This window comes from Pinus tabuliformis, chromosome 6 (assembly GCF_031772625.1).
Source record: "Pinus tabuliformis cultivar Carrire ecotype Pingquan chromosome 6, CPIR1, whole genome shotgun sequence".
NCBI lineage: Eukaryota > Viridiplantae > Streptophyta > Pinopsida > Pinales > Pinaceae > Pinus > Pinus tabuliformis.
This window is the reverse complement of record NC_142292.1, coordinates 1255833610-1255857473: the sequence shown is the minus strand read 5'-3', so window position 1 is coordinate 1255857473 and position 23864 is coordinate 1255833610. Positions and strand designations below refer to the sequence as shown.

The 23864-nt window shown below is 37.5% G+C and overlaps 1 protein-coding gene and 1 long non-coding RNA gene across 2 annotated transcripts; both read left to right on the top strand.

Annotated features, from left to right (window-relative positions):
• Positions 1-5270: 5270 nt before the first annotated feature.
• LOC149263217 (UDP-glycosyltransferase 74E2-like) lies at positions 5271-6066 on the top strand. The gene is made up of 2 exons (XM_089386967.1): positions 5271-5584; positions 5766-6066. The coding sequence occupies exons 1-2, from the start codon at positions 5271-5273 to the stop codon at positions 6064-6066; spliced, it is 615 nt and encodes a 204-aa protein (XP_089243093.1).
• A 1794-nt stretch (positions 6067-7860) lies between these two features.
• Positions 7861-9799, top strand: LOC149263216 (uncharacterized). The gene is made up of 2 exons (XR_016249655.1): positions 7861-8717; positions 8901-9799. It is a non-coding gene; the product is annotated as an uncharacterized LOC149263216 (long non-coding RNA).
• The last annotated feature ends 14065 nt before the right edge of the window (positions 9800-23864 follow it).

Genomic DNA, 23864 nt, shown 5'->3' with positions numbered 1-23864 from the left:
AGCTAGATGTTGAAGTATGGAAGTATGTATTTCTTGGTAATTATGAACCTAACTAAGTTTAGGTACTTGATGCCTAATGATTCCATTATTGTATGATTTTGATATAGTTAACTTCATGCTTCTATATATGTATTTAGTTGTATTTGCAGTTTAATTTGTGCAAGTACATAATGTTTAAGAAGTTGAATATATTCGTAAGTAAAGTTGGGCTGATTGATAAGCATGATGAAGGAAGTTATCTGAATGATTATGATCAAGATGACTTTGATAAGAAGGATTGAAGCCATGAAAGATTCTTTGATGCTATGGAAAATATGTTGATCTCTCTAAGTTAAGAAGGAGCTTGGATAAAGGAAAGAGTATATCTCCCAAGTCGAGAGGGAGGGCATGTTATAGTCATGATGGATACCTTGAAGAAGAAATTGGAGAATGTATATTGAGGTGTTGCTGAAAAAGGAAAGCAGGATCCAGTTGTAGAATATGTTGTTGCATGTGAAGTAAGAAAGGAAGTTGTATGATTGAGGAATCTTCTATCAATATTTGTTTGGAAATCCTCTAAGTCCTACTATGATAAATTGTGAAGCAACATCAAAATGATTGAAAACCCCAAAGGTTTTTGTTTACTTATGTATATTTGAAAGTTTTTTATTGATTGGGGTTGTGATTCTTCAGGTAAATCTCTCGAAGTTTTTGGAAACATGCTCAATGTTACCGATATATTTGATCAGGAGAGAGTTGATGTGTTGACGCAGTGTGTATGTCTGGGAGGAAATATGTCTATCTTGTGTGTTGATGTCTAATTCCCGAAGTAGGGAGGGTGGCATTGGTCACAGAGATCTGACTTTGCATTATCCACCTAGTTCCCTGGGTTAATGGTTAGCAAGTAAGCCTTATGGTACCTAGAGAGGTTGAAAGCTTTAGTCCATCTTAGTCCCATCCGAATAGATTTCCTTGGTCAGGAATCTAGTTTGTGGCACTGAGTGTACCTAAGCTCTTCATTGTTCATGTGCTTTGAGATCTTCCATGTACTTATGAAATCCTCCCTAGTTAAGAGGGAGTGTTGAAGAATGTAACTACGTTCGGTCTTCCTGTATTTGAGTCATAATGAAATGTATTTATCAAAAGAAAGAAAAATATTTTTTTGATATTATTATTATGACTTATTAAAGCATGGGTTTCATGCTTGGGTCATCATGTTTTAGGTCAAAGTCCCCATTGAGAACTTCTAGGTTTTATATTAAGTCATTAGAGTCATTGTCCATTTAATGAGACCCTTCTTGGGCTTTTGAATCATGTAAAAAGAATTATTATTGAGTAAAATAAGTCATTTGTCACCTCCACACCAAGTCGGCCCTTATCTGATCAAGTTGGCCTACATGAAGGTAATTTGACCCATAAAAGAGGGTATAAATGATGGCAGATTGATTCATTTGAAGGATCACTCACACAAATTTGATATCCAAGAGAAGGATGCAGGAGAATAAAATATTGCAGAAGAAATAGGAGGAGATTTGTTGGAGAAGGAAATCAAATTTTTTGGGTTCTCTCTCTCACACGTGTGAATTTACTGGGTCATTTGCTGGAAGATTGAAGTGTTGCATCGAGGTCAAAATTATGTTGTTGCTTCTAGGTCGAAGTGCTTCTTCTACTAGGTCAAAGTTGTTGTTGGAAGGTTATCATCTGCAGAAGAAGGGAAGGGCTGATTTGGTGGTTGGAGGAAGTCTATGTCTAGGTCAAGGAGTCTTGAATTATCTCGTGAAACTATTGAAGGAAGAGTTGTCGAATGGGTTTTCCTCTAGATAAGGGTTTTTCCCTGGTTATCTGCCTACATTGGTGTCTTTGATCTTCATGTTATGATTTTGGTAATTGCTTGATAAACTAAGATAAAAGAAGAACATAATAAATTTAATAAGAATGTAAGAATATCACAAGTAATTATCAACATAAAGAAAATATTTTTGCCTTTATGATTTTCCAACAAGTTATCCACTAGCTTGTAGTGATTCAAGATAGTGAGCATATGTGGGGTAGAGGTCCCTGATGAAGGCATTAAGAGAAATGCCTATCTTTGCACCATTAGCATCAATGTCGTGTGTGATGCCTTTGATTTTAGAAGCTAAAGCCATGGGATCATTATCCTTCATTTCTAGGTGGGAGAGCTTCATTAATATCTAAATTAGCTCCAATTTGAGTGTGAATAATACATATATTTCAAATTCTTGAGACCACTCCATGAATCTTTAATAGATATGATATGACAACTAACCTATTCCCTTACAAAAGCAACAACCAAGGTACAATATTCTTGTTTTTATTTGTCCATATAGCAAGCTCTTTATTTGTTGTTAGTTTGGTATCGTGATCGTAGATGTTATCCCAAATATCATTGAAGATAAAACTATGCTTGATCTTCCTTAACCATTTTGGATAGTTCTCTTTTCCACCACACTGACAATGGAAACAAGAGAATTTATTTTCGCCACTAGTTGCTCCTCACAATCCAACTTATTTTCCACTATCTTTTGAGTGTTGGATACCTTCTATGCACAAAGATTAAATCAAACTCTTTGAATGCCACAAACATACATGTGATTTGAACCCATTTTATTTGTATTTGTATTAATACTCAAAGAACTAAAACATTAAATCAAATCCACAAGGCGACAAGTAAAAATTTAGGGGCTAATATTTGCAAGTGGGCTAATTTTCCATGGTTTTTCCAAAAAAAGATTCGCCAATTTAAAAAAAAAATTCTAAAAGTGATTCGCCCAAATTTAATAGTATAAAATTATGTTATCCTAAAAATCACCAAAATTTTATAGAGACTATATAAAGTCATTAGAATTTTGGATATCTTTAAAAATATATCACCAAACTTTTTAGAGTTTGCATATTAGGGACTGGTAAGATTCGCCAAGGTTTCTAAACTTTAAGATAAATTTACATCCTTAAAATCTTCCCTGCAAGGTGATGTAAGTGGATTTTTCATGAGAACCATCTATGGTGTTTATATGTTTCAAGTCCCATCTCATTGATTTGTACAATCCACTTCCTTTGAAGCATTAGGAGTGGTGTCATATGTTTTACAATATACTCGCATCTATAAATTAACATATATGCTTCTATCAACATTTGGATCGACAAGAAAAGAGTACTAGCCATTTTAAAATTATTCATATATATATATATAGAGAGAGAGAGAGAGAGAGCGCATAGTTCAATGAAAAAATAAAATAATCTAAAAAAGCATATAAAAAATTGTATACAACCCGAACATTAAATATATGTCATGTAATAACCATATGAAATTTGGGTGAATCAAACCAATATGATTTCGTTCTTTTGGTGAATTAATTAGCTATAGTCTAACTTCGAAACCCTAGACTTGTTCATCCCTATGTATAACCAGATATCACTAGGCGTGAAGCACTCTCTCTAAATGCTCAATTGTAGAAATGATTAAAAGAAACGCCTAGAGAGAGAACTAACGCCCAATGGACTGAAAATCTATGCTAGAGAATGCCAATGATCTTCCTTCTAGTAACTAATGCAATGAATGTGAAGCACTCTCTCTAAATGCTCAATTTTAGAAATGATTAAAAGAAACACATAGAGAGAGAACTAACGCCCAGTAAACTGAAAATCTATACTAGAGAATGCCAATAGTCTTCCTTCCCGTAACTAACGCAATGTGAATCTCAATGCACAAATAAAAATTGGAAAGTAAATTGCATTAAAAAAAACAAATAATACACCTACATTGTTAAAAAAAAAAAAAAAAAAAAAATATATATTAAAAAAAAAACAAACATTAACAAGATGGAGATTGAATTACTCCATAGATCAAAAAAATTTATATTGTCAGCCACATGTATCTACCATTAGATGACCTTTGTTCTCTCTCATGATCATCAATCAACCTAACAAACAAATGAGACATGAAAAGTTCCAAATACAATGTAATGTATCATTAGTTAGTGAGAGTTAACTTCAGCGGTAGCAACGTATTATTGTTGAACGCGTGTACATTTAACTATAACTATAATCATAATTACTTTAACCGTAATTAGTTTAAAATTAAAATGGTCATTGCAGCTCGCTTGCACTTCGATTCAAATTATTGTTTTCGTAAGTTCAGCTGAACTCTCCAGCTTTTACATATATTTAGGCCGATAGGCCTTCCTATGCATCAACTTTTTCGTCAACACTTTTACCCTGTGCCGTTAGATCAGGTGAGACACTTTCAACCGTTGATTTGAAGTGTGACTGCTTTTTCCAGCATGGCAAGATATTTTTACTGCTTTTTCCCATTCTTTATGTTACTATTGAAGATATTTTTACTGCTTTTTCCATTTTTTTGGTCTGCCAGTTATTGTTGCTGTTCTTCTTTCCTCGCTTTTGGCAAGCACTAATTAGTATTAAATTATATACCCCATACACCAATTAAAACTACCTGCAGCCAACTCTTTAGCTGTATCTCCACAGACTTAATCCCCAAACCCCCAAAGCTGCGGTTTAAAGCTCTGTAAAGATCTTTTCGAAATTTGACTTCCATTCTCTGATTTGCCCACGCGGGTTTTGGTAGTCAGAAGGCTCAGGATTTCACCAGAAGTTTTGGCCGTTCAACTCTCAGGTTGATTACAACTCAATATATTGATTCTTGCCAATAATTTCTTCCTTAAACTGCTATGGATACCCATACTTCTAATTGGGTTCACTCTTCGCTTGATACCCTGAAATGCTCTAATGTGTTCTGCTCGCTGGTGTGGTTTGTTCTGGGTGCAATTTTGCATTTATGTTGAGCTCACTATATTCCGCCGAGACCCATCTGACTTAACAGAATTTTGTTGTTGTTCTAGGGGTTCTACACTGGCCCCTCAACCTACGTCAGCTTCCATCTTCTCCTACGATAGAAATCTCGGCTCGATTTGCAGGCTATTACCCGACAGGTGCTTATTTTCCTTCAAATTGTCGTAAACACGTGTTTTTGTTCTTAGATAAGAGTTGTTAAATATATATTTCTTTCTTTATTTCTTTCTACAAATGGTAACTAAATTCATGTTTTTGGACTGCAGGGGTATTGTTTCACCTACACGCGGGTTCTGGCAGTCAGAAGGCTCAGGATTTCACCAAAAGTTTTGGTTGTTCGGCTCTCGGGTTGATTCCAACTCAATATATCGATTCTTACCAATAGTTTCTTCCTTAAACTAGTATGGATACCCATAATTCTAATTGGGTTCGCTCTTCGCTGGATACCCTGAAATTCTCTAATGGGTTCTGCTCACTGTTGTGGTTTGTTCTGGGCGCAATTTGTTCTTGGCAATTCCTTTGACGATCTCGAAAGAAAGGAAGTGAATTTGAACCCTCCGGTACTGCATGTTGGTTCATTGTTTCCCTCTGGTTTTTTGAATGGTGAACATTCCAAGGACATGAGAGTTGGAACGAGCATTTGGACAGAATGTGACTGTTCCGAGTGGCTAGATGCAAAGCCTAATCGTTTGGTTCTATACGTTTCCTTTGGGAGTATGGTTCATGTGACTAAAGCTCAGCTGGAGGAAATAGCGATGGGTTTGAAGGACAGCAGGTAGTTGTTCCTCTGGGCTCTTCGTCCGGACATAGTCTCTTCAACAGTGTCAGACAGCTTACCCCACGGTTTTCTAGATGAGATAAAAGGGCAGGGGCTGGTGCAATTAGCTGCAACTGTTATCCCATCCGTCCGTTGAGGGATTCGTTACTCATTGTGGATGGAACTCAATGCTTGAAAGCATAGCTGGTGGAGTTCCCATGGTAGGGCTTCCATTTTGGGCGGATCAATTCACCAACAGCAAGCTCATGGTCGATGAATGGAAAATTGGATACAGATTGAGCGGTGGGAAAGGGCTAATACTAAAGAAAGGGATATCGAGAACTATCAGAAAATTGTTCAGCGACAAAGGGACGGAGGTAAAGAAAAATGTCGAGGCTCTAAGAGACAGTGCAAGGACTGCGATGCGAAGAAGAGGATCTTCAGATATAAACATTGAGAGCTTCCTAGAAGGTTTGAAGGGGAACCGTATCAGTAAATAACTGCATGATAGCTAACCATCTCACACATGTTTATCACTCGTATGACGCATGATGTTTTAGCTGAGTTTATAAATGTTTTAGTTGAATTTATACAAAATTCTTTGTATAAATTGGAAGTTATTTAAATTCGTAAGTGAAAAAAATTAAAATTGAGCGCTATTTGATCCTGTCTTTATATCTAAAATGTGTGGTTTCAAAACAATAAAACGACTTTAATTTAATTTCGTGGTATCCTAATATGTGCATCATTCCCTTTCTATCTAAGTAGAGGATGATTTAATCGATTACGCTGAATTTTACCATTGAATCATTATGACTATTTTCGTTTATCATAAGCATAAAGTTTTATATAATTTTTGTTTTTTAATTTTTTAATAATGATGGCGGTTATTCACATCATTAAAATAAATAAATAAATGAATATTTATTTATTTTACAATTTTAGCTTTCTATTTACAAAATTTAATATAAGTGTTTTAAAGAAGTATATTTTGTTATGAGTTAAAAAGTTAAATAAAGACGTTAAGAGAAAATGTTTTCCCAAAAACTCTGTGGGTCCCCTTAACAGTTGGATTTAGCAACCATTACTCCTCCATTGAGGCTTAGCCAAAAAGGACATCAAAAAATATATGGAAATTGTTTAATTACGTAGCCATTGACAATTACTTGCATTGATGCTTGGTGGGAATTCTAACCAAACAATGTTCATATAGAATTCTAAGACATATGGATTGCCATAGAACATAAGAGAACTAAACATAGCAGATACAAAAGTGAGTGACCAAGTGACATAATAGACTATTAGTCTAATATTATGACTTGAAAATGAGCATTGGAGTTGCCTTGGTTTCAAGTTGACAATGCAAAGCCACTGAATAGAGAAAGTGAAGTCTTTGTTTGCGAAACTTCCTAGGCTCGGGAGTAAACCTGAAGATGTTTCCAATGATTTCAATATCAAAGAAATATGGTCTACCACCAAATTCCCTTGTTCCCAGTTGAAGGATATTGTTCCTCACTTTAGGTGGAATAGATTCAAAATGGTAAGTGACAGAGTTCTAGCCAAATAAACACCGACATCAAGAAGTGGATGCTCTTGTCGCACCACCCTGACAACTACCTTTTTGCAGCCTCGGAGCCATGAAAGGACTTATAATAACCAAAGATGACCAAACTAGTGTATGACTAGACATAATTGGTGTTACCCACAATGGAGCATGTGGTTTATAGTAATGGCGAGGTGAAAATATAGGTAGATAGGGATTGAAATTTGAGTGAATAGGCCATGTTAGAAAGGCATCGTCAACCACTAAAAGGATGATTGGCCTTAGATATTGTTGTAGGTATTCTTCTGGTAGACACTGGTGTTGCTGGTAGGGAAGGCATATGGAGATGTGCAAAATATTGTTAGGAATATTAGGCACGTGATTTTTTCAGAACCAAATGGAAAATGTGCCTCAGTACACACCACATAGTTCATGCTTTTGAAATTTTACTCAGATAAAGAAAATATGGATTTGGTATTGCAAATGAATGAGATGTATTCTTCATATATGCTTGGCCATTTATTTAGGTTTCTTGATTTTGGGTAATTAACTTACTCTAAAATGAAATAAGACATTTAATGTGTTCCTTATAATATTGATATAAACAAAACATCTAAAGAAAAGTAATTGCACAATGATCCAGTCCAAGAAAACAAGGTTTTCTACAAACCAATTAACTCTTCCAGAAAAATTCAACAATTGCAATTTAATATTCCTATCGGCCTTTCTTTGTACCTTCTGGACAATTGCTAGTATGTATTTTTAATTTCTTAAATGGGAGGGTGCGTCAACAGTGTCGGCATGGCTAGATAATCGCCGGCCCGTTGGAATTTCAAAACAGACCATTTGAGCGTGTTTTTACACCGGGACGGTTTTCGCAGTTTCAAGAAATTGAAGAAAGAAGCAATTTGTTTTAAACGCGGTTTTAAGTTTCAAGAAATTGAAGAAAAAGCAATTTGTTTTATAGGCTGTTTTATAGATTATTTTTAGCTTGACAATTTTGTAAGTTTTTAAACTGTATTTGATATGCAAATTCCATCAGGCTTGCCACTGCCATCCTGGGCTACAACAGCATCAGCTTTTAAGTCTGCAGGGAAGCTCCCCTGCAGGAGCAGGCGATCTGTTACTGATAACCACATAGGGAACGCTTTCATCTCATATGGATCAATCAATCCAATCCACAATGCTGATAGAATTCTTGATCCAGACCACAGTTATTCCCTGATCTGTCTTTTGCCAACATCCGTCGAATATTTTCCAGAGGAATTTGAACACTTCAGAATTATTTTCCAAGCGGGTGTTGCTGTATAATGCCTGGAATAGTGCCAGGGAATTACCCTGCAGACTTAGAAGTTGATGCTGTTCTGGCCAAGGATGGCAGCGGCAAGTATCTAAGCATAGTCGACGCTGTCAACGACGCACCCTCCTATTCAAGAAATGAAAAATACATAATGTATGTAAAAGCTGGAGCGCACACAGAAACCGAACCGTGAGGGTTTCAAAAAGAAGACCAATATAATGTTGGTTGGTGATGGCAACGGAAGAACTGTTGTTGTCTCCAGCAAAAATGTGAAGGATGGCTCTACTACCTTAGCTCTGCTACTTTCGGTACTTTTCCACACCTTTCTGTCTGCTACTTTCTGTCTTCCATTTTTTTATTGTTTAATCAAACATCAACAAATGCTGTGTCTTCGTAACTGGTTAATTGATTTTTTAACAATGTTTTATGACATGTATGTATGGAGATAATGCCAATTAATAATCACTGACTAGTGAGTTCCTGCATTGCAGATGCATCTGCTGTAGGATTTGTTGCACGTGACGACATTCATCAACAATGCAGGGCCCGAGAGCATCAAACCGTGACTCTAACAATGCAGGGCCTGAGAGCATCAAACAGTGACTCTACGGGTGGGGATTGATTTTGCAGCGATTTATAGAGGTAGTATTGTTGGTTACCAAGACACTGTTTATATTCATTCTCTTAAACAATTTTACAGAGAATGTAACATCTTTGGAACAGTAGATTTCATTTTTGGCAATGTAGCAGTGGTTTTATAAGAATGTAACAGATTTACGCTTGAAAATCAATGGGAAATCAAAGTCCACACTATCACTGCCAAAAATTGGAATGATCCCAATCAATACACAATTGTAGGGTTGTAGCAGCAAATGATCTCACTGTCTTCAAGGCAGCCTATTCAACATACCTTGGAAGGCCCTGGAAATTGTACTCTCAAACAGTTTACATGCAATCATTTTTAGGCGACCTCATTCATCCTGCTGGCTGGTTGGAATGGTCGGGAGAATTTGCATTAAAAAGCTTATACCTTATACTTTAGAGAATACATGGATGTTGGGCTTGCTGCAAGATTGGTTGGTCGTGTAACATGGCTTGGTTATAGGGTGATTAAAACTCTTGAAGAACTAAAATAGTTCAGTGCAATTATATTTCTCTCACGTTCTGCAATGGGATCCCTTCTATAGAGGGCCTACAAGTTTATTGTTTTATTATTGCAATAAAGATACCATATGTTAAATCTAATTAGAGTTTGAAACGCTTATATGTAATATTGGCTTGGAGAGGTGGCTGAAAATTATGAACTTCCTCTCATCTCATGTTAAAATGTAATCTATAACTGTTATATTTATAATCTTTCAAATGTTAAATTTATGATCTTTCATTTTTATACTGTTACATTTATCCTTGATTTGAAAAATTCAAAGTTATGTGGTTCATGACCTAACTAATTAAAGATGATGCAATCTCATCTCTACGTCAGAGATAGCAGTTTGTCTAGACTTTATTTGGATGATATGGTAGGTAGACATTGTCTCATGATGCATATTGCTGGTCATTAACAATAGGTTGACTCAGATTTCCAATCCCAAGTTCTTCCTCCATAGGTATGGTTGTTACCCAATGCCTTTTATCTTGTGAACCTTCATGACTCTGTACATCATCCAAGGGGATCTGTATTTGATGCTTCATCCCCTCTTTTCCATCCGTATTTTCTTGGTAAGTTTCATTCTTGCGCAAAAGAGGATCAAAAGATAGATGTGCTTGTCTAACTTCATAAATGTGCATTCTGCCAATGGGTTTTTCCAAACTGCGTTTTATATGTCCATTTTGAGATTGGATTCATAACCAAGTGGACAACAAAACATAAATTTTGAAGTACTTACTCTATTACCATCTTTCTCCTGTTATTGTTTAAGTGTGATACAATTACAAATTAGATTTGAACTATTCAATTTACGTGCCATAGGACTGTTGCCAGGATCGACAGATGGTGAAAGATGGTGAATGTTGCAGATCTAATTTTATGACTTTGGATCTATGGTGAATGCTGCAGATCTGATTTTATGACTTTGGATCTATGGTGAATGCTGCAGATCTGATTTTATGACTTTGGATCTTGGTTTTGTTGATTTTTTAAGTGCAATAGATACAGGCACAATATTTTTGAAAACTGATAATTACTTCTAATGATGTTGGTCTTCTTTTAATTTTTCCAATATATCATTAAGCAATTATACTTCAGAAATTCAACCATATAAAAGCAGTAAAACAGTAGAGATCACAATGCACAAAGAAAGCACAATATTTACACTAAGAAAACCCAGTAAGGGGAAAAACTCAGCAACCTTTTCAATAGAGAAATTATTCTCTTCAACAAGAGAAACACCTAGACCTTTGACCATGTTGAAAAATGCTGCAAGAAAGTCTCAATTTGATTTTGCCTTGGTTAATTGAGAAAACTCGAATTTCCACATCAGCAGACAACTTGGCTGCAGTTAACTTGTGTGACATGGCTTTTGTCATTCAGTTCACTCAGTAAATTCGAGTTAGAGGAATTAGAGCTCCATTAAGCATGTGTGATTGCTAATTTGTAGCAATCAAGATCAATTATTTCAAGTTGTTTTCAGTTAAACTAGTTCTAATCGTTGGATGAACTAATGGAAGGTCAGTTGTGCAGTGGGACTTCAGTCTAACTCAATGATCATCCAATTAACTAAGCAATCAACCCAAAATAGCTAGTGCATGCCGAGAATTCGAGTACCGCAGTTGTGGTGGAGATTCCGAGGCAGTGTAATATCAGTTGTAGACTAGTCTTGAGTATACATGCGTTACATGCAGTCAGATGATCAACCTTGGGAATTGTGCAATCATTTTGGAGGAAATTCCTAAATAATAGGGGTCTAATTTCCTCATGAATTGCGCAAGGAAACAGGGGCTCAAGAAGAGGCAAAAATTGATTAAGTTTGGGTCAGAGCTTCTCAGTGAGCAGAGAGATAGGTTATTCACTTGCAGGTTGAACTCAGATTGAGCTGGCAATTGTAATACATCTCTATTCATCATATTAATGCAAGTAGACATAGGGGTTTTTAGCAGATTGCTTTCCCCTGGAAAAAATATTGTGTGCATGTGTGTTATTTCTTATTGCATGTTTGTGATTGATGTTCTAAATTGTGAATTGAATTCCGCAAAGCAATAGAGTAGGTTTGTGTCTTGTGATTTTGATTAAAATTTCATGAATAGTTGCAAATCTACACCATAATTTCTACATGGTATCGGAATTGGATTCACATTAGAACAAGAATTTCGAAGTTGTTTCTCAAGAGGTTCGAATTTGGAGTTCGGTGTAGCAGGATCTCTTCATAGTTGGGAAGATGACCTTCAACAAGCTAAGACTAGAGTATGCCTTGGAAGGCAACTCTAATTTCATTGCATGGAAGGATTGCATGGAGGCGGTGTTGGATGACATTAGATTGCTAGAATACATCAAGACAAATGTTGCGAAACCATAGGCATCTGATGCACAAAACCTAGGCCAATGGAAGAAAGATGTAGCCAAAACGAGGAGAATAATCTTGGAGGGAGTACGGGATCACATTTTCTCAAACCTCCATGGAAAATAAACTCCTTTTGCATTGTGGAAAGCACTAACATAATTGTTCAAGAATAGTAGCGACCACAGGAAACTGGTGCTCAAGGATAAACTTTGAAATATAAAGATGCAGAAGAATGACACTATCCCATAGTATTTGAGCATATTTACACAAGTTCGTGATGAACTTGGTGGGGTTGGTGTTAATGTTGCAGAGCATGACTTGGTAATCCTAGCTCTTCTAGGCCTTCCCAAAAGTTGGCATACCTACCAAGATTCGGTGAACGGGAGGGAGAAATTACCGAATTGGTAATGCTTATGGTCTGATTTGGTACAAGAGGAAATAAAGTGGAATACCAGAGATGGGACTTCATCCAAAGGCGAGGATGAAGAAAAAATTGCATTGGTTGGAAAGGGAAAGAAGCGAAAAGGGAAGAAATCTCAAACCAAACCAGAATCCAACCAAGGGGGCAAGAAGAAAGATTTGTCCAAAATTAAATGCTTCAATTGTCATGAATTCGGGAGGAGCAGCAAGTGAATCCTTGGCTTCACAGTTCAAGCTTGATTTCACCCTTATCGCATGCATGCCCAACTCAGTGATGGGGAGCGTGTGGTACCTGGACTCACGTGCCTCTTTCCACATGATAGGGTGTAGAGAGTTTTTTCAGTGACCTGGAGGAGAAAGATCTACAAATGCACATCGAGTTGGGGGACGACGAAAGGTACAACACGACCGAGATTGGTACTATCACCTTTCAGAGGGAGTCAGGCTCCCCTCTGAGACTCAAGGATGTCATGTTCGTTTCAGGCCTAAAGAAAAATCTCATCTTTGTTGCAGTTTTGGAATACCGTGGTTATGATGTGATCTTCAGCAAAGGGAAAGCATTCCTGAGATAGATAGCCACGGGAAAGGTGAAGCAGATCGAGGTTCATGTGAAGAACCTGTATAAGCTAGATGTGGAAGATTGTGTTGCATTAAGCAGTAAGGCGGAGAAAATGCAGAGCCGTGATGTCGGTAAACTTTGGCAAAGAAGACGTAGCCATTTGCATCATGGCGCCTTGAAGATTATGCAGCAAATAACCACTAGCCTCCCTAAAGGAGCACTTGAGCAGCAAGATATATGCAAAGGATGTACCTTGGGGAAGTATGCAAAATCTTCATTGCATGATCGGGACAACAAAGCACATGCAGTGTTAGAAAGAATCCACTCTGATGTTTGTGGAACTTTATCGACAGCCTCCACTGCTAGACATAAATATTTTGTCATTTTTATTGATGACTTCTCAAAGAAGTGCTAGATCTTCTCCATGCGGAAGAAAGATGAGGCATTCTCCAAGTTCATAGAATTCAAGGCACTAGTTGAAAAAAACAACCAACAAGAAGGTGAAGGCTCTTAGGAGCGATAATGGAGGTGAGTATGTTTCGAATGAATTCAAAAAAATTGTGTGAAAGAAGGCATTCAAAGAGGGTTGACAACACCCCACAACCCATAGTAGAAAGGGGTTGGCTAAGAGAAAGAACCGTAGCATTGTGGGAGTTGCAAGGGCTATGTTGCATGACCAAGGCCTACCTCTACATTTGTGGGCTAAGGCATGCAACACAACAATCTATTTGCAGAACCAGAGTCCTCATCAAATTCTTGGTATGATTACACCAGAGGAGGCTTTTTTGGGGAGAAAGTCAGATGTGTCGCACTTCAGGATTTTTGGAGCCTCTATTTACTGCCATGTCTCCAAAGAATCAAGGAAGAAGCTTGAGTCGACAACAGAGTTGGGGGTATTTGTGGGTTACACATAAACTCCTCACACCTACCATGTGTAATTACCTTCCAAAAGAATGACAGTTGTGCAAAGGGATGTAAAGCTTGATGAGGAGAAAGCGATGCGGTGCTCACTTGAGAGGGAGCTTCGGATCCCACTAGAAGAGGAGCTTTTAGCTCCAAAGGAGGAGCCTCACGAAGTTGTGGAACACCCACAAGTAGAGGAGAAGAGAGTGGGGACATCCACTCAGGAAAAACCATCCAGAGAAGGCGGAAAAAGAACTAGGGAAGCCGGTAGACTTGTGTAGGATGCGAGGGAGAATGTGGGAGCTCCTACAAATTTGCGTAGACAGAGGAGGTCACCTGATCGGTACACTGGCTACATGGCTCTAATGATTGAGCTTGTAGAGACTGAGCCATCCTCTTTTGAGGAAGCAGTAGAGAAACCTGTATGGGTTGATGCAATGGTGGAGGAATATGAATCCATTGTAAAGAACAATGTTGGGGAAGTGGTCCCAAGACCGGCAAATAAATTAGTTGTGGGTTCGAGATTTATCTTCAAGGTTTAGCATGCAGTAGACAGAAGCATAGAGAAGTATAAGGTCAGATTTGTGGCCAAGGGGTACTCTCAAGTTGAGGGAATTGACTATGAGGAAACCTTTGCTCCTATAGCAAGGTACTCATCCATTAGATCAATTCTTGCACTGACTGCGTAGATGGAGCGGAAGATCCACCATATGGATGTAAAGACAACATTTCTCAATGGGGTTATTGAGGAGGAGGTGTACATCAAGCAACCAAAAGGTTTTGAGACATTTGATCAAGAGTCTCATGTGTGTAGACTCAAGCAAGCATTGTACGGTCTCAAGGAAGCACCTCGTGCTTGGTACACTAGGAAAGACAATTATCACATCTTGGTAGAAAGTAAATTGCTTATTATTGTCTTATATGTTGATGATTTGATTTTAACTGGTGATGAGTAGCTGATCAGATCTTGCAAGGAAGACCTTGCAAGGGAATTTGAAATGAAGGACATGGGTTTCATGCACTACTTCCTCGGGTTGGAAGTATGGCAAGGCGATGGGGAATTGTTTGTGTCTCAGGGTAAGTATGCAAATAAGATACTATAGAGATTCCACATGGAAAGTTGTAAACCCATGGAGACGCATCTAGCGACCAACTGGAGGAAGTAGGATTCCACTTCAAGTGAGGAAGTGGATGCTACCATTTATCAGCAGCTAGTGGGTTCACTAATGTATCTTGTGAACATGACCAGATATGTGCTATGCAGTCAACCAGCTGAGCCAAGCTATGGTTAGACCAACCAAATTGTTTTGGAAGGCAGCTAAGCATGTTTTACAGTGCCTTGAAGGCACTACCCAATTTGGACTATCAATCAGACCAAAATATCTAGTGCATGCAGAGAATTCGAGTTCACCAGCTATGGTGGAGATTACAAGGCAGTGCAACATCAATTGTAGGCTAGTCTTGAGTGTACATGTGTTGCATGTAGTCAAATGATCAACCTTCGGAATTGCACAATCATTTTGAAGGAATTGCAATTACCCAAAAAACATGCGAAGTAGAGAGAGAGAATCCTTTCACACGTGCGAGCTAGATAGAGAGAGAAAGAGATGAATTTCATCCTTCTTTTTGTCCTCCTTTTCCTTTGCTTGGATGCCCAAAATATTCTTGACGAGAGAGATCTAATTGTTACCATGTGGAGGAGGTCGAATGTCTATATATATAGTGATACGCTGGGTCGAATGGGTGTGTTCTTTGCCTAGGCCGGCTTGACTTGGAGGGAGGCCGACTTGACTTACTTTGGAGCCAAAATTTCAAATTCAAAAATCCAAATTTTCTTCTTTTAAAAGTCCAAATGGACATGACTCAAAAATATATTTTTCTTTTGACTCTAGCATGAAGAACATGCTTTATAATAATAATCCAAAAAAATTTACATTATGAAGACCGACCATAGTTACAAAATTCAACAGTTTTCAATATCATAGATGGGATACCCATCATAATGTTTGGAGGCAACACCTGCATCATCTTTGCAATACCATCATAATGTTTGGAGGCAACCCCTGCATCATCTTTGCAATATGAGAAATTTCTATGTGCTAAATCATGATGGATGGAATCATCAAGATCCCATGGCTCAGAGGCACAACTTTCACTGCCAAAATCTTCAGAAGCAGATGTCTCATTTTCATCCAATTCACAAACATCAGTACAACCTCCTGCTTCTCATCTTCTTCCAAATCTGGAAAGCAAGGCTGAATGTCCAAGGTTTTATGAGATTTCTCAGATTGTTCTGTTACACTGATTTCACATCATTCATAAGAAGAAGAAGAAAGAAACTCATTATTAGTATAATAAACTGCTACTACTTGAAATGCAACACAAACTTCCTCTGGATGAGGACTTCCGTATTCTCTACACCAAATCAGGTAATCCAATGCAGCAGCACTCAAATGTTCAGACAATAAGGAATGGCGTTGTTTTCTTATTTTTAAGTTCCATCCCACTTTTCTTAATATCAATAAGAAAAATTTCTATATCTTGGGCAGCATAGTAAGCTGTTTTCATTTTTCCATGCACATCTTCTTCAAGAAGAAAGAAATCTGTGAATCAAATGCACTGAGGTAAATATTTGCAGCTCAAACGTTGCTCTCCCTAGATGATGGAAGGATTTTCCCACACGCGTTGGCGAGCCTAAGATGAAATTTCCAATGAGGTTCATATTCCTCCCTTGTGATGTGAAGTAGCTTGCACCATAAGGACATAGTATCCTGTCCAATAGGGCTCAGATTATAGGACATAGTATCATGTCCAATAGGGCTCAGAATTGCCATTATATTATCTTCGTCAAATAGGGCTCAGATTCTAGTGCAGTCACCAAGAGAGAGTATTTAATGCCTTGCACACTACTGCCCATCCTCACCTCCAAGCAACAGACTGTTCAAAGTCAAAAGAATGCAGCTTTGTTCCCTACTAGGGTTGCCAGATGGGAGGAATGATATTCAAAACATTATATTATCTTCGTCAAATAGGACTCAGATTCTAGTGCAGTCACAAAGAGAGAGTATTTAATGCCTTGCACACTACTACCCATCCTCACCTCCAAGCAACAGACTGTTCAAATTCAAAAGAATGCAGCTTTGTTCCCTACTAGGGTTGCCAGATGGGAGGAATGATATTCAAAATAGGCGCCTCATTGAATTGTTGTAGCATAACCACTAATCTTCATAAACTGGACTTTTCCCTCGACAATACCATCAATTGCTATTGCTAAAAACTGCATCCTTAAATGTCAAGTCCCTAGCATCAATTGGCATCCCTCATGCATGCTGTTAGGGCTAGTACATTGATGCCAAGGACTTGGAATTTAATGATACAATTTTGAGCAGTAACAAACGACATTCACAGAGTAAAAGAAATGTCAATGAAGATTTTATCCGGCTCATACGCATCTGTACATGTCTAAATGTCACCAATAAAGGAGGACTTATTTGCACATTATGCAATGATGTTACTATGATGTTACTTCTTTATAAATAGAGCCTTAGAGGTCATATGAACACAACGGTTGGGGAACATAAGCATTCACTAGCCTAATTAGAACTTCATAACAAGGACTTCCTAATGACCTATTCATAATATTGAAGTTTTGAACTTGTCACTTAACAAATGACTCACTCAAAATCTTGTTTATTCTCGATACCATACTAACCTTAGATCACCTTCCATGTCTTTTGTACAGGCCCTTGAGCATGGCTGGAGGGTAGCAATATGTTTTTAGAAAACATCTGTTAGAACCCCTTAACAAACTAGAAGAATAACCAGGAAAATAGCCTCTTCAAGGACAGTAATACAATTAATATAAGTTATAAGAAAAGTGTAGCAAGACTTTGTGGTTGCTAGGGATGTATAAGTTAGGAACAAGTCTGTAATGCACCAGCTATTCAGCTTCTAGAAATTTCAATTGGACTTGGATTAGTTATAGTCATGGGCTACTTGGATTAGTTAACCAATTTTGTTAAAATGTTATTCGAATTTTCACCTCTGGATGTTGATAGCAATGTGTCTGGTTCTACAAGATCATATGGCACCTTATCCCTGGCTTTGGGAGATTATCATTAACTTTTGATCAAACCTTGTGTTGTATCGGTGGCCTGGTCAAATTTTGGGTGTTTTCAAGGTGCTTAAGTGACCTATTCTGGCTGGTCTATTTAATACTACTCAGAGATCCATGAAGGCCAATTGTCTCGATACAAAAGTCCTCACAGCGTCTGGGTTTCTTTAATCAGCAAAGGGTCTGAGTTTCAAACTTGGCAATCCTAAATTCCTCCGAAGGGGAAATTCTAAATGCCCAGAATTCCATCATGAGTGAGGCCTAGCTAATATTTTTTAATTCGAGCCTAACTAAGACGCCTCTTCAACAAGGGAATAGGTGAATGAGTCTCAATGCAACTATTATATTCAGAAAATATTGTATAGCTCATTTCCATGTTCACGTTAAAAGTACATGCAAATCCTTCCATTCACTGTTATTTTTCTTGTTATTTTTCTTCTTTTTTTTTGTGCATGGTTCACGGACACCTTCGGTCAATGGGTGGCGCTACGTCTACTGGAAAAATCTGGGCTGATGCCCCTCAGCCTACTGCAAGACCTGACCCCAAAAGCTTTCGGGAATTAACCCTGTGACCTCCGATTTGGCGAGGCCCCGACTTGACCGATTGAGCTAACCCTTGGGGCTTTCTATTCACTCTTATTATTATTAAAGAATAAACATTATTACTATTTTTAAAGAGTAATTCCATTGAGTTAAGAGGAAAGATGAAATTACTCATTTTAGAATGATTATGGTAATAAATGTGTTTTTATAGTTCAGTATAAGGGTAGATGTGTAGGGGTAAATGTTTGTAAAATTTAATATTTATATGTTGATTCATTTAAAAAATATTAAAAGCTTAAAAGTAATATAGCCTAGGAAAAGTAAACTAAACATTTAAATATTTACTCAATTAATAATAAAAAGTTAAAAGTAATAAAAATAATAAAATTCAATTTGTTATATTGTAATTGTGTTTTGCATGGAAAGTTAGCTCCTCTAACTTAGGTTAGAAATTATGCTCTAGGGAAAAATGCATAAATAATTATAATTTAGATTGGTCAATGCTAAATTAATAATGGTCGATAGACAAATCATCCTATGGTCTTGCTTTGGCAAGAACTAATAAACTAAGATGTGAAGTGGATAAGTAAATTGTTTGCTCAAGCAAAAGAACTAGCATAAATTTTGGTGGTGGGTAGTATCCACTAGTAAGTCTACACATATACAGTTTTACTCCTACATAAGTGTTTCTTTTTTTTTTTTTTCACTTCTGGTTCACGGATACCCGGGTCAGTGGGTAGCCGCTACATCCAGGGTTGTTCAACGCTGAGTGGACGCACCTGAAGGCATCAACACCCCTCGGCCTATTTACTGACCTAACCCCAAGAGCTTTCGGGATTCGACCCTGTGACCTCCCATTGGTGAGGCACTTGATTTGACCGATTGAGCTAACTCTTGGGGCTTACATAAGTGTTTCTACATAAATGCGAAAGAAAATATAAATAATGGTAGGAAGTAACTCTTGTAAGTATATTTTTTTACATCTTAATCCTATCCATTTTTTATGGCTTAAATTATGATGGAAAGTAATTGATGATAAATATGTTATCTACTTAAGTATAAGTTATTTTCAAATATTTAATTTTGGGTGGTTTCTTTCAAATTTTAAGAATAAAAAATCACTACACAAATATCTAAAAATCATACATGAATATTGCAACCATATCAATAAATTATGACATGAAATATTTAAGGGGGTTACCCACATGGCATTATATTGTGCAAAGACTGCAATAAGACCTTCAAGTTATGGTCCAATCAAATATTTGAAAATTAATTTTTTTAATAATGTTGAAACATAGATATTTATTTTTCAAAGTTAAACATTATAATTTGCATTGGTCAATGCTAAACTAATAGTGATCAATAGACAAATTGATCATGTCTTAGCAAGGACTAATAATCATTCCATAACCATGTTTAAATTTAATTAATATGGACATAAAAATTTAATACTTATAATAAACGTACAATATAAAAATTTTCTTAACCATGGATATCCATTCCCACTTTACCATGGATATTATTAATTTGTAAATAGATTTTGTTACAATACGATGGCTTATCAACACCATATGCCCAAAATACATAACTCATTTCACAATAAAATATTAAAATGTAAAATATATATATCATTGATAACGGGGACAGAGAGAGAGAGAGAGAGAGAGATGGGGAGAAAAGAGAGAGAGGAGGGGAAGCAGAGAAGGAGAGAGGGAGGGAGCGAGAGAAGGAGTTTGAGGGAAGAACAAAGGCAAAGAAATAGAGGTAGAGAGAGAGAGTGAGAGTGACGAGGGAGAGATGGAAAGAGAGTGTGGGAGAGAGGAGAGGAGAGAAAGAGAGGGGACATAGATATGGAGAGGGAGGTAGAGAGAGAGAGAGAGAGGGAGTGACAAGGGAGAGATGGAGAGAGACTGTGGGAGAGAGGAGAGGAGAGAGAGAGGGAAACATAGAGATGGAGGGGGAGAGAGAGAAGGAGAGAGGGAGGGAGATAATGACAAAGTTGGAGGGTAGAGAGAGAGTTATGGGAGGGAGATAGAGGGAGGTGGGAAAGAAAGGGAGAGAGAAAGGACTTGACATAAATAAGGAGAAAAGGAGGGAAAGGGAAGAACAAAGACATGAAGAGATAGACGTGGAGGGAGAGAAGGGAAAGAGAGAGAGGGATGCACAAAGATGGAGGGAGAATAGAACAATAGAGATAGAAGGAGATGAGGAGGGAGATTGTGACAAAGTTGGAGGGTAGAGAGAGAGAGATAGAGAATGAGCGGTGGAAGAGACAAAGGAAGGTGGGGGAGAAAGGGAGATAGAAGAAGGAAAAGAGAGAGGAGAGAGAGATGGAGTTAGAGGGGGGAGAGAGGGAGGGAAGAAGAAATACATAGAGACAGAGGTGGAGAGAGAGATAGGGTGACAAGGGAGAGATGGAGAGAGTGGAGCAAGAAGAGAGAGAGGTTGAGATGGATCCAACTTAAATATGGTATGTGTGTATATAAAAACTAGCCTAGATCCATCTTAACCCTGAATCTATCAAACGCCGAAAGGGGTCAAATCTCTTGAGGTGAAAACCTCTTTTGTGAGTGAAAAATCTTTCAAGGTGCAAACCTTTCTTTAAGTTTTGCACTCAAAAAAAAAAATTGCACCTCAAGAGATTTGATCCCTCTCGATGCTTGATAGATCTGGGGTTAAGATGGATCTAGGTTAGTAGTAAAGCAACTAGTTCTTAAGGGGAGAGTTGTGGTAACTATTGATGGAAGTTGTTGTATTTATTTCTTGAAGGTAGTTTATTTGTTGAGAAATTGTGCCAAGAAACCAACTCACCCTACTTTAGGCTTAAGTTGGCCCTTGAACTAGAGGGGGCTCTGTTACACTAAAATTTGTCACCATGACTATTTGCAGTCGGTATGGCTCCATCAACTGTCATATTGTCCTCTTTGGCAAGTCTTATACCTCTGCTCCTCATGTCAAACCCCAAGAAAGAGAAAGTCCTTAAAAAGTCAATTAACTCTGGTTACGCAGTTTCTCTTACCCTTACCTGCGTGTACGCACCTCAAGTTCACAATACCTGCGTACTTGTACGCTCTGTCTGTAAAGGGGTGGGTGCGTACTCCTGTAAAGGTCAAAAGGCGCGAGTTTTACTTCAAAAAAGTTACTTGTGGTCAAATCTAAAGCATTCTAGAAGATGGTTTGACGTGGATTGAGCGCCTCCAGATGGTTCATGCATCCCAAAGAAAGAGGAACTTATCCCATGACGAGGGGAGCTATCCCATTGAAAGAGGGGCTTATCCCATTCATGGTGGACCTGATTAACTTCCTCCAAAGCATTATAAATACAGGTATTGGGCCAGAGGGAGGGGAGGTTGAAAGCTGAACATTCCTAAGGGTAGATGCTGCTGAAATTAGGACTCCCTTATAGAGCTTGAGAGGAGAGATTCCCATCCTTTCTTAGCTTCATTTGAAAGTGGGTGAGCTGATCAAAGTAAAGGAGAACTCTTGTTGGACCCTGGGAGGGACCTGCACAACACCAAGGCACTGGTTGTAATGGTTTCTTTTGTTTCCAATTAATACAATTAAGTTCATTTTTCTCAACAAGTTGTTATATATAATTTGTTTCATATACTCCTTGGTCTTTATGATGAATATGTTTTATTATATGAGTTATTCAGGTGCTATGTAATCGTTTGCTTGTTAGTGAATGCAGGTTTCAAAGAGAAGGAGGAACTCATCTGGATCGGAGAGGCTTGGCTGCTACAAACAGCGTTGGACTAAAGGTATGCTTTAAACACATGTTTGCTTGTATTTTAAATGCATATTTAGGGAAAGATAGTGCTTGATTGTCTTGTTTGTCACTAGAAAGCCTTAGCTTCTAGGGAGGTCGGTTTTGTCCGCAAAATTGACTCTTTCCGCATGACAGACTCCCTCATATGTTCTGAAGCTAATTGACTATTCATGGCAATGAACATTTTCCTTTTAAGCACAATGGCCAAGTTTAGGGGTTTGTTGAGAGGTGGTTTCTTAGGGTTTCAAATCCCTATTTCAACTAATGAAGCTCTCTCCTTCAGAGAGGTCAATCTAAGTATCAACATCTAACCATGATAGAAAAATGATAGCTTTAAAGATGAGGAAAGAAGACTAAATAAGATATCAGCTAACAGTCATACTCATTTTAAATATATAAGCTAGCAAATAAGATTAGAAAGCATGAAGAAAGACTTTCAACAACTTAACAATAACACAAATTGCAATTATACAGAAGGCAACAATCTTCAAATGCAAAGGAATTAACATAAACAGATAGTTTATTTAGTTGCTCAGTAAAGAATAACTTTGTCAAGGGAACTAAGGTAGGTTGATATTTAGCTTAACTTCTCCCTAGGATCCATACAACCTCAAATGCACAAAAGAAATAGATATGGAAAACACTAGAAAGCACTGACATATGAAACAAATCTGCCATAAATTAAAACCATAAGCCTTTGATTGAAACTCTAGAATATCTAAGCTTTTACAAAATAGAAGAGTTTTTGGGGCCAAAAGCGAACCCTTCTACAATCAAAATGAAAGAATATATAGAAAATTACAATCTCAAAGTTGTTACAAGCTTTCAAGAATAAAATGCTAACAATAAACTAAAAATAAAATCAATATCTTCAATTTTTTACAAGAAATTTGGGACTGCTAGAAAATCCTCTACCTCAAAATCTTGAAATTGATTCTCTTCCTTGAAAATTGGAGCTGATAAAACTACTTCTATTACTTGTTCAACAAACACCCTCATGTCTAAAATCAAGCATGTATGATTTAATACCTAGAAATATAGATTTAATCCTTGAATCCTGTAGTTGCTAGGATTCAAAACTGCTAACTCTAAATGCTTTGTCACCTAAACAATGTAAATTTTGAAATGGGTATAGAGCGAGTATACTTCTTTAGAGAAGCAAGTGTTCTTGACTTTAATGTTCCACTATTGGGGCTAGTGGTCCGTCAATGGTGTATGTATGAATGGAACTTTCACTTATAATAAAACTCGGTGCTGACACACTTTCATGCATATGTTGTGAATATAGTAGGACTATTCTTGTTGCATTTGCAATGAATGTTATTTAACTTACGCTCATGCTTATGAACTATTTCGTTTGCATTTGTATGAATCATGTTGAATGTGTGTTGTTGTATTAATTCGTCACCTTAACTTGTGGACTATTCTGCATGTTAGCTTGCGATGTCATTATGCCCATGTGTTCCTTTCAAGTTGTGTACTATTACAGGCTTCCAAGGGTCACACTTCATTTTCTCTTCGTGTGTTGGAACCTTCATGCATCGCACTTGACTTTCCGCAGGGTCACACACTTGCTCTCACCAAAGTTATTGTACTTCACTTTGTGCGTTTTCGCAATCAAGGCATAACATTACCACCCATTGTCGG